At 40.7% G+C, this 13,954-nt stretch overlaps 1 protein-coding gene and 1 long non-coding RNA gene across 2 annotated transcripts; both read left to right on the top strand.

Annotated features, from left to right (window-relative positions):
* LOC8064974 (60S ribosomal protein L30) lies at positions 1,524 to 4,986 on the top strand. The gene is made up of 5 exons (XM_002438949.2): positions 1,524 to 1,676; positions 1,882 to 1,987; positions 3,994 to 4,095; positions 4,532 to 4,600; positions 4,684 to 4,986. Exons 1-5 carry the CDS (start codon positions 1,656 to 1,658, stop codon positions 4,722 to 4,724), a joined length of 339 nt encoding a protein of 112 aa, XP_002438994.1. The 5' UTR covers positions 1,524 to 1,655; the 3' UTR covers positions 4,725 to 4,986.
* LOC110430804 lies at positions 8,937 to 13,266 on the top strand. Its single transcript, XR_002448190.1, has 2 exons — positions 8,937 to 12,728; positions 12,805 to 13,266. It is a non-coding gene; the product is annotated as an uncharacterized LOC110430804 (long non-coding RNA).

Raw genomic sequence — 13,954 nt, 5'->3', positions numbered from 1 at the left:
GCGTGGGGCGACTGGAGTCGGATCAATGCGATGGTCGCGTGGCAGCTCTGCCTTACCACGGCCAGCATTCAAGGGCCCCGCCGTAGTGGAGAGAAGAAGTCATCGAAGTTGGGAAGGATGCTGAGGATGGGGACGGAGTCGTTGTAGAGGAGGAGGACGTCGTCAAAGCTGGTTGTCGAAGCGGTGGAGCATAGGGAGGGAAGGGGCACGCCAACAAATCTGAGTGGGTGTGGAGTAGGGCAGAGCTGTGATGGTAGCTACACGCGACGGCGAGCAGGGCTGGGCGAGCGCGGAGCAGAGCAGGGGGGCGGCTATGGTGCGCGAAAGCGAGCGCGGGCTGCGGCAACGTGGTGGCAAGCGAGGCGGGGGGTGGCGGTGTGTGGTGACTGCAAGGTGGCGTAGAGGCTGAGGAGTAGGACATCGGCGACAAGGTCCATGGCAGCCCGTGGTGGAGATGGAGATGGGTGACCCTTTTTGCCTCCTCTGTTGGAAGAAGCAAGTTTTAGATGGTTGATTTTTTACTGTGGGAAACCCAAAACATGGAATAGGTCCTTTATTAGGGTCATATTTGTTGGAGATAGTCTAAGTCCGTATAAGGCAAAGTAGAACAAGGATTGCACGCTTGTATGAAACTATATTGTACCTAAAATTCAAATATGTTCAACGCTACATATACCCAATGCACGCAAAAAAATGTATCCATTACTAGTCCCCTTTCAAAGTCACTCTTTCGGTTTCAAACTATAAGATGTTATGATTTTTTTAGATATAATGTTTTTACTAGATATGGTAGATATAGTACATATCTAAGTGTGTGTGTATATATATAAGTCAAAACATCTTTTGATTTAGAATACAGAGAATATTGCTTTATTTTGTATCATACCTCAATACATCAACTACGATATGAATCTGGACATTTCATTTCATGTAAGTTGTTAGGAAAGTACACGCGGGGCTCACATCCACAAGATTTTGATATGATCTTAATACAATGGAGGAAATTGCATGCGATCCCACTATTAACGATAGACTATGCACAATAAAAGCCCTCTTGGTCACTCGTTTCCATTCCAACAACTTAAATAGGTACTCACCGACACGTACATCAGATGAAGTAAAATTTATATAAGGTGTTTTTTTAACATAGCAATTGTGGTAAAAAAGTATACAAGAGACATGTATATATATATATATATATATATATATATATATATATATATATATATATATAAATACTATATGTTTTTTTTTCACGCCGGAATATATATTTTGTGTATTAGGGGTATATTCACAACATGATGCTCCTTGAAGTTTTATTGCTACCATAAAAACAGAAATAAAATTTTGGAGGGAAAGAGAGAAGTTAATTTTCTTTTTTCTTTCTGAGAATTTTTTCTTTTGAATGTGAGGGAATTTGGAAGGGGACAGAGAGAAGCTGCAGCCACATTCTGCGACTGGGCCCAAAGGACTCCTGGAATGTAAGCCCATTCTACGAAGCCCACAGCGGGCAAACCCTCAGGCGCCCTACTCTATAAAGAACCAAACCCTAGCATCCTCCCTTCCGCCTCGCAGTCATCCCCCGAGAAGGAGCCGCCGCCGCCGCCGCCGCGCAAAGCCGCTTCGACGCCGTTAGTCCTCCTCGGGGCGCAGCCATGGTGGCCGCAAAGAAGACGGTAACGATCCCATGCCGCGTGCTCTCACATCTGTCCCCCGTGTCTCTCCCAGGAAGCCCCCGTTTCTCCCACCTTTTTGTCGATCTGCGGCCGTCTTCCGGCCGGCAGCAGAATGCCATCCTGCTGCATTCCGCCTGGTCGCGTTTCTAGCCTTGCAATTTCTGTTCTAAGCTTCGTTTTCTTCGTTGCTGTTGGTTTTGTGCAGAAGAAGTCTACGGACAACATCAACAACAAGCTGCAGCTTGTGATGAAGAGCGGCAAGTACACGCTCGGCTACAAGACTGTCCTCAGGACCCTCAGGAACTCCAAGTGTAAGGAAGCTCTTCCTTGTTATTCATTCTTTCGGAAGTTTATGAATCGGTGCCCATGGATGTTTGCTTATGTTACTAGATCGTAGATTAATCCTGTGGGATGGTCAATCCGTGCTTATGGACGTGTTCATGTAGTTGTTTTTTACAGATCACCGTAGAAATGCCCACTGTATTGGCATATGTGGTAACCATTAGTTTCACTGTCTTGTTCATATGGGCTTATGTTGTTGCTCTCTAGCTGGTTTTGGACTTTTGGCATTATGATTATCCAGTTGTACTGTACCTTTTTAGTCCAACTTAAGTGAACAGTCTTACATGTCACAATGGGAATATGACTTTGAGAGAAGGAGAATAGGGCATTGGGTTCATGACCTCAGCTACTATAACTTGGTGGCTACATGGACGCCCACCAAAATATTCTCTGGACAATGTATTTTTCTGGACATGTTGATTGTTTTGCCCCTCTATACCTTAATGTTATCAGTGGAGGATATGATGACCCTTTCCCCAGATGATCGACAGTGAACATACTGAGCGCTATAATTTCTCATTTGAGAAAACCAAGCCAGAATTCTGATCCTCCATTTTTTCCAGATAAAAATATTCTGAATTTCTTGTTGTGCTTGTGTTGTTGCCTTTTTGACAAAATTGATGTTTCTTTTTGTGCTTTTCTGTTCTCTTGACTGAGTTGCATACTCCATAGGAGGATATGATGACCCTTTCCCCAGATGATCGACAATGAACATACTGAGCGCTATAATTTCTCATTTGAGAAAACCAAGCCAGAATTCTGATCCTCTGATTGTTCCTTGGAAAAACAATTTTTCTGGCTGTTTTGTTATTTACTTTTTTCGGCAAACTCTGTTGTCACTGCTTGCTCTTTTGAAATAACTATGTATTCTTAGTAGCTATTTTTTTAATGTGACTGTCTTATGAGTTTTGCGTTGAAAACTGATTACCAATGGATGAATTAATATGGCCATTGTGTATGAGTCAACGCAACAATGATCCTCCCCATGTCGTGCATATATGGTACCAGTGCCTGATATCACTGGTTGAGCATGAGTGTGGATATCTTCAGACTGATTTATATTTTAAGTTTAGTGTTTTGGTGGATTGTTTTGTGTCCAATTGTTTTGAATATTTCCTTTCCAGCATTTTAGATGGTATAATTTGATTACTTTTCTTTGTGTAACTGTTCCTTCCACATGGCAATACTTTCTTTAAATTTTTATTTGAGTATATACTTCCTCTGAACATTTCCCCCTTTATATTCTTTAATGTTATCAGTGAGGATACGATGACCCTTTCCCCAGATGATCGACAGTGAACATACTGAGCGCTATAATTTCTCATTTGAGAAAACCAAGCCGGAATGCTGATCCTCCATTTATGCAGAAAAAATGTTTCTGAATTTCATGTTGTGCTTGCTTTGTTGCCTTTTATCAAAACTGATGCCTCCTTTTGTACTCTTTTGTTCTCTTCACCGTGTTGCACACTTCAGAGGATATGATGACCCTTTCCCCAGATGATCGACAATGAACATACTGAGCGCTATAATTTCTCATCTGAGAAAACCAAGCCAGAATTCTGATCCTCTTAGTGTTTCTTGAAAAATAATTCTTTTGATGATTTTACTTTTTCAATATACTTTTTGGTATTAACATTCCTAGTGATCTGAATTCCTTGGCTTTTTAATCTGTGCAGTGATTGTATTACTGGTTGAGCATGTGTGGGGATATCTTTTGACTGATTTATATTTTTGTGTTATAGTGTTTTTGTGGATTATGTTGTGTACAATTGTTTTGAAAGTCTTTTTGATTGTGTAACTTGTCTTGACTCCTTTACTTTGCCTAACTGTTCCTTCCACATGACCGTGCTTTGTTTAAATTTTGAGTGAGTACATACACAACTGTACTGCATGCCTTTTAGAATAAAATTCATATGGCTATCATTTGTTATATAGCATGCCTACAATATGCCTAAATCAATCTATTGATTTACAGCAAAACTAGTGATCATTGCTAACAACTGCCCTCCGCTCCGGAAGTCTGAAATTGAGTACTATGCTATGCTGGCTAAGGTCACAGTCCACCACTTCCATGGAAGTAAGTTAGCATCTATTACTTTTGGTTCTTTATTAATTGATGTTGCATATGATCTAGTGAAGTGTTGAATTTTCAACGAAGGACGCATGGTACCTTTTCATTTGGACCCTGATTTACATATATTGTTTTGTAATGTGATAGACCTAGGGGCCATTGCAACCTTGTATATATGCATGTAAAAGGTTAAGTTAATTAACAAAAAATGGTAAAGATCATTTTAGATTCTTTGAATGCATAGTTGTTACTAATTGGCTCCTAAAAATATATTTATGGCCCTGCCTCTAACAAGAGTTTACATTTTAATTGCTAAGAGGAATAACTAAATGATGTGCATAGCTGGTTCCTATCGTTGTATTTGAGATAGGGTTGTGTTTGTCTAAGCAATTAACTGTTTTTGCAACAGTTCTGAAATTAACTCATTTTTCTCGTTTTCCAGATAATGTTGACCTGGGAACAGCCTGTGGAAAATACTTCCGTGTCTGCTGCCTCAGTATTATTGATCCTGGTAAATGGCTCCTCCATTTCACAGGCCTATTTGATGTTATAATCAAAATATGGATATGAAGAGTGATTGTATTCTGTTTTCAGGTGATTCTGATATCATCAAGACTACGCCAGGTGAGCAGTAACGAAGCCACACCAGTTCCTCTTCTCGGCACCGGGCTTATGAACTGTTTTAGTGTTGTAGTGGATCTTGCTGGACTCGTTCTTTATTGTGTTCCACAGCATTTATATGCCAGTAAAACAGAGTCCTCGGGAAACATTGTCTTCGATTGAAAATTTTGTTAATGGCATTTGGCACTGTTGAATGGAACATTTGGCTGAATGTGCCTGGATCAGAGCTGTTATACTTTTCTTTTTCCTTTACTGTCATTCCTTATTATCTTTATATATTGTGGTAAATCTGTATCTTCTCTTCGGTAAATCTGTATCATATCTTCTGTCGTTCCTATCATTGCTGCTGCAAACAAGCTACCTAGTCGATGTTTTCTGCCTTTGCTATCCTCGTTTATATTGCGATGGTTTCAGGACTCAAGAATCCTTCATCCTACTAGTCTAGACTTGTACAATGGCAAAGACTACTGAAGTTATCTGGTAAAGGCCTGTTTGGTAAGCCTGACCATATACTAGGTATTCAATGATGTTTTTCGCCTTCATCCTACTAGTCTAGACTTGTCCAATGGCAAAGACTACTGAAGTTATCTGAGTAAAGGCCTGTTTGGTAGGCCTGACCATATACTAGGTATTCATCAGGTTCCAAATAGAATATCATGGCTTGCAGAAAAAAGATGCAATTAGTGGAGCTTTTAAAACTCTAAAAAGGCTACAATTTTTAGAAGACCAAACTAGTTTATTGTATCCAAACACCCAACAGCTTTTCAAAACCAAAGTATTTTTGAAAATTTCTTCAATACTTTAAAAATACTTTGGGGGGTGTTTGGTTGGGGTTGTTAAAGTTTAACAAATGTTGTAGCATTTTGGTTTTATTTGACAATTATTATCCGATCATAGACTAATTAGGCTCAAAAGATTTATCTTACAAATTATTCTTTAAGTATCTTTTTAGTTTCGTAAATAATTAGAAAACCAGGCGCGGCTTTGCCGCGCCCTTGCTGGAGCAGCTCGCCAGCCATGAGAATGAAATGATTAAATTTTTTAGTCTTCCTTTGATGTGGCTTGAGAGGCTTAAACTTTTGATAAGGTGAATGATAAATTAAATTCTGTTACCTAGATTCTACACTTGCTAAGCAATCCACTCTGATAAAATCAATCAGCCAGAGTATAAGTTAATCATAAATTTTGATGAATCATGTTTGCCATAGCTACAGGTGGTCCTTTGTCAGACCATCCAATAGGACATAAGTTGGTTATAATGCAAAGATAATATTTAATCTCTAAGCAAATTTAATATTGTTCACAACATATAAGGCAACTAAAGCATATAGATCTTTGTAATGCAAAAATGCTTGTGCATATACATTTCTCAACGTAAGGCCACATCACAGCACGTCTAAAAAAACAGGTGTTGCAATTTGTAGGGCCCTAGAGAATTATCTTGCATTTATCAAGTTCCATACATTATATTAAATAAAGAAATTTTGGCTAGAGTATGCAAACATATTTTCCACCGGTTGAGGATAAAGTTATGAATCTAACAAAATTAAATTTATATTATTTGGATTTATAATTATTTTCCTACAGTTTTTCTTAAGTTCCTGTGTGGGTTAGTACAAAAATATGTAAGTTCTTATAAGGTTGTACTGTTCATCTTTTGAATAGAAACGAAGGAGCAAACCTTCCATAGATCCACATTAAGAAGCATTCAAAGTGGTGCGCAACCATTTGAAAGTTCACCCCCAAAACCCAAAATTTTTCAAAATTCTTCGTCACATCGAATCTTGCGGTATATACATGGAACATTAAATATATATGAAAATAAAAACTAATTACACAGTTTGTATGTAAATCACGAGATGAATCTTTTAAGCCTAGTTGCTCCATGATTGGACAATGTTTGACCAATAAAAACGAAAGTGCTACAGTGTCGTTTTTCCAAAAAAAAAAATTAGAACTAAATAAGGCCTAAATATAGAAGGGATTTGGCTTAGGTTTACCGTGTGCTGTGAATTTGATTGAAGGAAGAGTAAGCTCGCCGTGTGACGTCCGGCTAAGCTGAAGAACGAGCTCTGGTGGAGCACCTCTGTCCTTGTGATACGAGTCTGAGGCGGCCTTGTCGGTCACGGGTCATCTCAAGCCAAGGAGCAGGAGCGGTGGCCGCTCGTGCCTAATAGGCCGTCGCACACCGGCTTGGCCATGCCGGTGGCTGCCCGCTAGGTACGCCGACGCGTGAGGCCATCCGATGCGAGGCTAGGTCCTTGCTGCTGCCGTGCTAGGGAAGGGGCACTCGTATTGGGGCTCACCTATGTCGAGGGTCCCCACGTTGGGGTTGCCGGCACTGGTGTGCCGTCCCGTCGCCGAGGCCATCCATGCTGGGGCTAGTGCGTCGCCATATGGGGACGCCGCGTGCCACCGTCGAGGAGGCACCTTAGGGGAGTAAGCGGTCGTGGAGAGAGCAGGAGCTAACGCGTGGGCAGACCGGCGCTTGGCGGAGGGGGTGGCAGACGATGATGGTGGCCACGGCGAAGTGGTTCCTGATGTTTCGTGACAGTTGGGTTCGCGGCCCTAAGAGCAGCTCCAGTGTGATGGCGAACCAAACAGCATTTGTCAGGCAACGCATGCAGCCTTTGAAATCGTTTGCAAGTGAAGCAGCACAGCTCTAGTGTTCGGTTCGTTTTTGTGCTCATAGGACCCACATCAAACAAAACCCCTCCAGTTTCTTAAAAAAAAAAGTCCAGAGAGCTCATCTGCTTTTTTTTGTGCATGACAGTACACGGCCGTACATGAAATTTAATATTCTAAGCGTCGAACCGAAAACAAACGCCGAACCGAGGAATCTTCTTGCATGGTTCGGTTACTCTAGTGTGTGCATCGAACCAAGCAGCATTTCTCTCTCCCCTCAGCTCGCTTCACATGCACACTGGAGCTGCCCTAACGGGTGACTGGCCCAGTAGGCCTGGATCGATCAGCTTTTGATTTGTGTGAGGCGTGGCCCAATGAGGTGCTAGATACATGGCAAAATAATAGGCTCTAGTTGGTGGTGCAGATTTCGTTCTTTTAAAATTTATACATATATCTAAACATTCGATCTAATGGATGATAAATTTTATCGTCCGTAACTAAACAGGCCCTTTTATCAAACATAGCATGAGCCTTTAACAAAAATTACAAGAATAAAACAACAAAGTATTTGAGGGTCAAAATGCCTCGTGCGTTAGTACTCGTTTTATCTTCTATAGATATAGATATATAATTCTCTCTCAACCGTTATAACTCTAAAGCAGTTTTGAAAGCGGTTTTGTCTTTTTCTTTTCTTTATTTATTTCGATTGAATCTTTGAAAAATCATAATAAATCACAGAAATTATTAAATAGAAAATCTAATTTTATTGGATTCAATATGAGTAGATCTACATAATGAACATATATTATGTTGTACTTTAGATGCAGTTTCTATGGCCCAATCATGATAAAATTTTTATGGTGGATTGAATCGCAATAAAATTTTATACTCATTGGATAATGTATATCTTAGCTATAGAATTATTTATATTTAACAAGCATAAACCTAATTAAAATCTATAGCTAAGTTATACATAATTCAGTGAGTATGAATTTTTTACTACAATTTAAACATATAGTAATTAGCCCATCATAAAAATTTCGCCACAATTGGAGGATAGAAACTGTAGCTATGAATTATTCTATTTAACTATAGAAAGATATAGATCTAAAGTTACATAAAAAACTTTATACTAAAGTATACCATATTATTATGTTTACTATGCAGATCTACTTATGTAGAGTCCAAAAAATAGATTTTTTATTTTATGATGTTTTTGTGTTGTACTATGATTTTCAAAAGGCGAGTTGAAATAAAAAAAATACAAAACCACTTATAATCGGTTAGACAGGTAAAATGAACGGTCTTAAAAATTAAGAGAGGTGTCTTGTCTGGTTTTAGTGTTTAGGAAGAAAAAACAGATTTATAACGAAGTTGAAGGATGTAACGTAGACTCTTTTTTTTTTTTTTTTTTTTTTTTTTGCTGATGCAGGATGGCGGGAATTTTTCCCCACTTGGGCCTAGACTGTGAGCCTGTGAGTGTCCCATGGGCCCAAGCTCCACCGGCCTGCTCCAGCGGCAACGCGTCGGAGATCCGTCTTCGCGGTCGGCGCGGCCGCCGGCCCTCCGCCAAACCCTAATAGACCCTGTATATATATTTATCGTGTGAGGGTGTAGGGAGAGGAAGCACTAACCGCCGCCGCCGACCTCCCTTCGCTGTAATCGCCAGCCGTCCTTGTCCTCTATCTTTCGCATTCCAGGGGTGGTTGTAGTGTTATTGTCTCCGGATTTCTCGTCGATTTCGCTTGCTAAGTTCTTCGAAATCCTATTTTACCATCTTTGTTTGCGTTTGTATCTCTGTTGCTGTTGTGGGTCTGTTTGATGGATTGGTGCAGATGAGGATTCACAAGTTTTAATGGGTAATTTGCATCTGAGGCATCTCTGTGATGTCACACCCTTTTTCACCTTGGAGATCTGATGCACCCACCACTCTGTCCAAATATCTCCCTCAAGCAGTAGACATTTTTTTTTTCATTTTTTCTGCCTCTGTAACCTTCGATTTAGATGTCTCGATTTGGACTGATATTTCTGAGGGAAGGAAATCAAATCTCTGCTCGTGGTTCATTGATGCCTACCGATCCGGTCTCTGTATGTGTGGAGATGAAATGATGACGAAAGTGTTTCCCTATTGGTTTGATTGGCCGCAATGATGGCTCAAACTGTATTAGCTCTATCTGATCATCTCCCGTCTCTTTATCAAACTATAAATGTGTAATTTTCCTTAGAAAACGATTTCTATGTCTTCACTCAAAGTGATCTCGCCATTCCCACCATCCTTACATTACTCAGCCATCACCAGTTCCTCGTATTTAGTCAGATTAGTTTTTTTTATAAAAAAAAATCCCCTCTTGACGTCAATGTTATTAGTTGAGGATATGATGACCCTTTCCCCAGATGATCGACAGTGAACATACTGAGCGCTATAATTTCTCATTTGAGAACCAAGCCAGAATTCTGATCCTCTGATTGTTTTCTGAAAAAAAAACAATTTCTCTTGATTGTTTGTTGATTTACCTTTTTTCTTTGTATCTATACTATAATGTGTCACCTTGTTGTCTGCATATATGGTACCTTTGCACCATTGCATGAAGCATTGGTTGAGCATGAGTGGGGACATTCGGCTGGGCTTGTCTCAAGTTTAATGTGTTATTCCTATTTCTTTGAGAACGATTTGTATGTATACACCAAAATCATTTAACATTTTGACAGCTCAACAGTATAGATATTTAGCACAGTGAAACTAAACTGAGCCGGAGATATGATGAGCTCTGTTGAGCTGCGTTCCCGCTGGATGATTTTTAGGGCGACATGGAGATCAGATGGATCGCGGACTCACTTCTCAACCCGTGGGCCGTGTGGAATGGCCGAATGGTCTGAAATTGTGAACCAAACCAACTGTGCAGGTGTATTTTGTTTGATGAGCTGTCAGAACCAGGAAGCGTGCTCTCTCAGTTGTGTAGTGAATTTTGTTTTGGAAAAAAACGAAGTAGCAGTACTAGGATTTTTTATGACATGACAATGAATCTTGGAAGGGTGAAAAAACAAAGTATTGTGACAGATTGAACAAGACGATCAACTCTTGTGATCAACTATCTAATAAAACCTTGTATTGAGATTGCAAGTTTCAGTTTTCTCAAAAAAAAAAAAAAATCCAAGTTTCAGTTTTGGAAACATTAGACTGACCTAAATCTTAGATAGTGAAGTTTCTATAACGTCTCCGAATCACCATGAATCCATGATTCTCAACGGTTGTTGTACTGTTTTCAGCATTTCTGCTACGTTTGGAATTCTGGATAAACTACAGAAATTGTATGTTAGGAATTTTGAGGCCTTGTTTAGTTCTTAAAATTTTTCAAGATTTTACGTCACATCGAATCTTGTGGCATATGTATGAGGAATTAAATATAGATGAAAATAAAAACTAATTACACAGTTAGCTTTTAAATCGCTAGATGAATCTTTTGACCCTTGTTAGTGTATGATTGGACAATATTTGCCACAAACAAAATGAAAGTGCTCTAGTAGTGAAATTTAAAAATTTTCACGGACTGAACCAGGCCTGAATCGTTGAGCTGGGTCAGAAATTTCTTTTGTTCATCCAGGTGCAAAATTGAACAAATAAAAAAAAAAAGCATTCCAAATCCAGCCGGTCGCCGGAGGCACAGCCTAGTGCTTGGATCGAATACCCAAATTGCCCGTTCCCTCCCCTCAAAAAAAAAAAAAAAAAAGGCCGTTCCCCGGAGGCACAGCCTAGTGCGGCTTTCTCGTCACTGCTCGCCCCTCACCAGCTGTCTTCCGCTCATCCTCACCAGTGATGGAACCACCGGCGGTGGCTTCTACTTTGCAGCTGCAGCTGCCTCTCGTGGTTTGAACAAGTGCTGGATTCAGACTACGTGGCATCACGCAGGAACAGCTAAGGTCCGCGTCAGCATTTGTCTGCCACGACGTACGTGCACGGTGACGTGGAGTCGACGTCATGCTTATTGGCAGCCGGCAGCAACATACAGTAGGTGCTCGTCCGCTCCAAATATATGGTCAAAAATTGTTTGCTAATGGTCAAAAAAAATGACAACAATCCGAGACATTGCCACCAACCGAGACACGTCATTATTGTTATTATCGTTATCCGTGGTGTAGCTACCCAGTCCAACAGACGTAATACAGTACTAGACTAAAAGCGATGCATAACCAACAACTGTTGGTGTGCTGCCTTCACAAAGGTACAAACATGATCGTCATGTTTGTTTGGCTATAAATCATGACAGAAAGTACCGTTGACTAATTTGTTGTGAGAGAAAAATATTGCTGAATGGCTGACAGATTCGGCTAATAAGCTCAATCGAACACAGCAAATCCGACATATAATTATAAGTATCATGCACGCTAAAAACAGCGCCTAGGATCAAATGCAATATTTTCTTTAGTTACCCCCTTGGTTCCTAAACAAATCTACTTGTTATAGAAAAAATCGCCTTCTAAAATGATATTCTAAAATAAACTTGTGTGAGTTTGACCAAATATATATTACAGAAAGATTTGAAATTTTTATGATACAAAAAATAGTTTTATGAAATATATTTTTATAATAATGATTTATTCGGTGTTATAAAGCTGATATTTTTCATATGAGATTGATCAAGCTTACAAAAATTCAACTTAAAACAACTTTACAAAGTTTTGATTTATTTTAAGGAGGGAGTAACTAACAAGATCAGCACGTTTGCGGTCAGAGGCAGAGCTCTCCATGCGACAGGGTGGGGCAGCTGCCCCACCTACTGCTGGGGTAAGACCACTAGTACCTCCATGTCTTCCTCCCTTCACGTGATGGAGCAGCTAGCATCCGACACATGCAGCGACGAGCAGTCGTCAAGAGCAGTAGCCAGACAGAATGGAAAATAGGGAGGGAAGAAAAGAAAGGCCCAATAAACCCAGCTATCCCAAGTAGAAGCGTCCCTACTGAACCCCTAATTCCCAATCGAGCTCACTACTCGGCTTACTGCTCCTCCCGTTCGCCGTTCGCGACTTCGCGTCTGCCGGTCCGTGCCTCCACGGTCCGCTTCCCGCTGGCCGCCGGCACAAGGTCGGAGCTCCGCGCAACACCCCAAGCCAGGCCCCAAGCTGGCCAGCCCCCAACTCCAAGCCCACGCCGCGCACTCGACGCTCGCTGTCTGCTCCCGCAGACCGCAGTCCCGCAGTCCCGCTCTAAGCTGCTCTGATGGCCGGCGAGGAGATGACAAGCGCTGGCCACGGGCGTGGGCGTGGGCATGGCCGGGGAGAAGGTGAAGGAGCACGAGAAGGAGGAGCAGGCCGAGGTCATGGCCGATGCGCAGGCACCCTAAACAGAAGCAGTCATGCCTCTTCTGGTATTGGAAAGAAAAAATTTGTAACAAGAGGTATAGTTTGAGATTTAGGCATTTAGCAATTTATTTGAGATTTAGTAACTGAAATTTTGCTGGCTGTATATTGTAGATTTGAAGTCATTTTATTCAAGTATGAATCTTGGTTCTGAATCCCACCCAAGTACCCATAAAAGTCAAATTGGTGTGGCCACGGAATCTGAAGAAATACATCAAGAACTAGTTATAGTTTCTGAAGTTGAATCAACTGATGTTAGCACAGAACAAGCTCAAGCCCAAACAGAGCAAGCTATTGATGTGTGTCTTTACTATGTCATTTAAAAGTTGTGTCTGCAATTCGCCCCACCAAAATTTATGTTCGAGCTCCGCCACTGTTTGCGGTGACGCGGAGCCGACGTCATCCCGTCTAATAGCGAGCATATATGCGGAGCCTAGGGGCTTTTATCATTAGCCAGCTAGTAGGAACAAAGATATGTCATTGTCATTTGCGTGATGGGTAGGTTAGATGCTACAAGATTAAATGGTCAAATGACACGACAAATTTCCACCAACCAAGAGATTTGGGGGTGGATTCCTTTTTTTTTTTTGGTACTATTCTCTATAAACTAAACCATCACAACTCACAAGCGTTATGCGCGTAAGTACGTGCATTCCCTGCTAAGTCTTTGTACAAGTCAGCGAAGAGAACCACAAGAGTTTGTGTTTGTGTCATACAAGTCACTGACGGTCAGTCATAGCATGTCTCCACGCTCTCGATCGTATATACAGTATCCTTTTGCAAACGTGCGTCATATACTAGTATGTAATTTCACAAAAAAAAATACTAGCGTGTAATTGTACAGATTAGCCAGAGTCAACCAGCATAGCGGATAATAATATTATGATGCATGGTTGGTGGATGCACCTTCACGACGGATTCTCGGTTGAGCTAGGTCAAACTGCTCCATCCATTGTACATACACCACCTTCCAGTGTACGTTGCCATGGATTAGGTTAAAACAATTATGGTTGGCTTGTAATTTTACATCCAATCTATTCCATCCAATCTAAACTATATGCCGTTTTTATTTTTCTGTATTTATAATGTTTATTACTTCTACTATATATGTACCTTGACATAGCCATATATACAGTGTAGAAAAATATTTGAAGGGGTAGAAAGATTTGCATACACTCCACAAACCTTTGTATGTAACTGTACCTGAGTTTTATTTTCAATACATGCTGTAGTAGCCTAGTAGGGGCTTCTTGCCCCTCCTAAT

The sequence above is a fragment of the Sorghum bicolor genome, chromosome 10, assembly GCF_000003195.3.
Source record: "Sorghum bicolor cultivar BTx623 chromosome 10, Sorghum_bicolor_NCBIv3, whole genome shotgun sequence".
Lineage (NCBI taxonomy): Eukaryota > Viridiplantae > Streptophyta > Magnoliopsida > Poales > Poaceae > Sorghum > Sorghum bicolor.
This window is presented reverse-complemented; position numbering and strand designations above follow the sequence as displayed.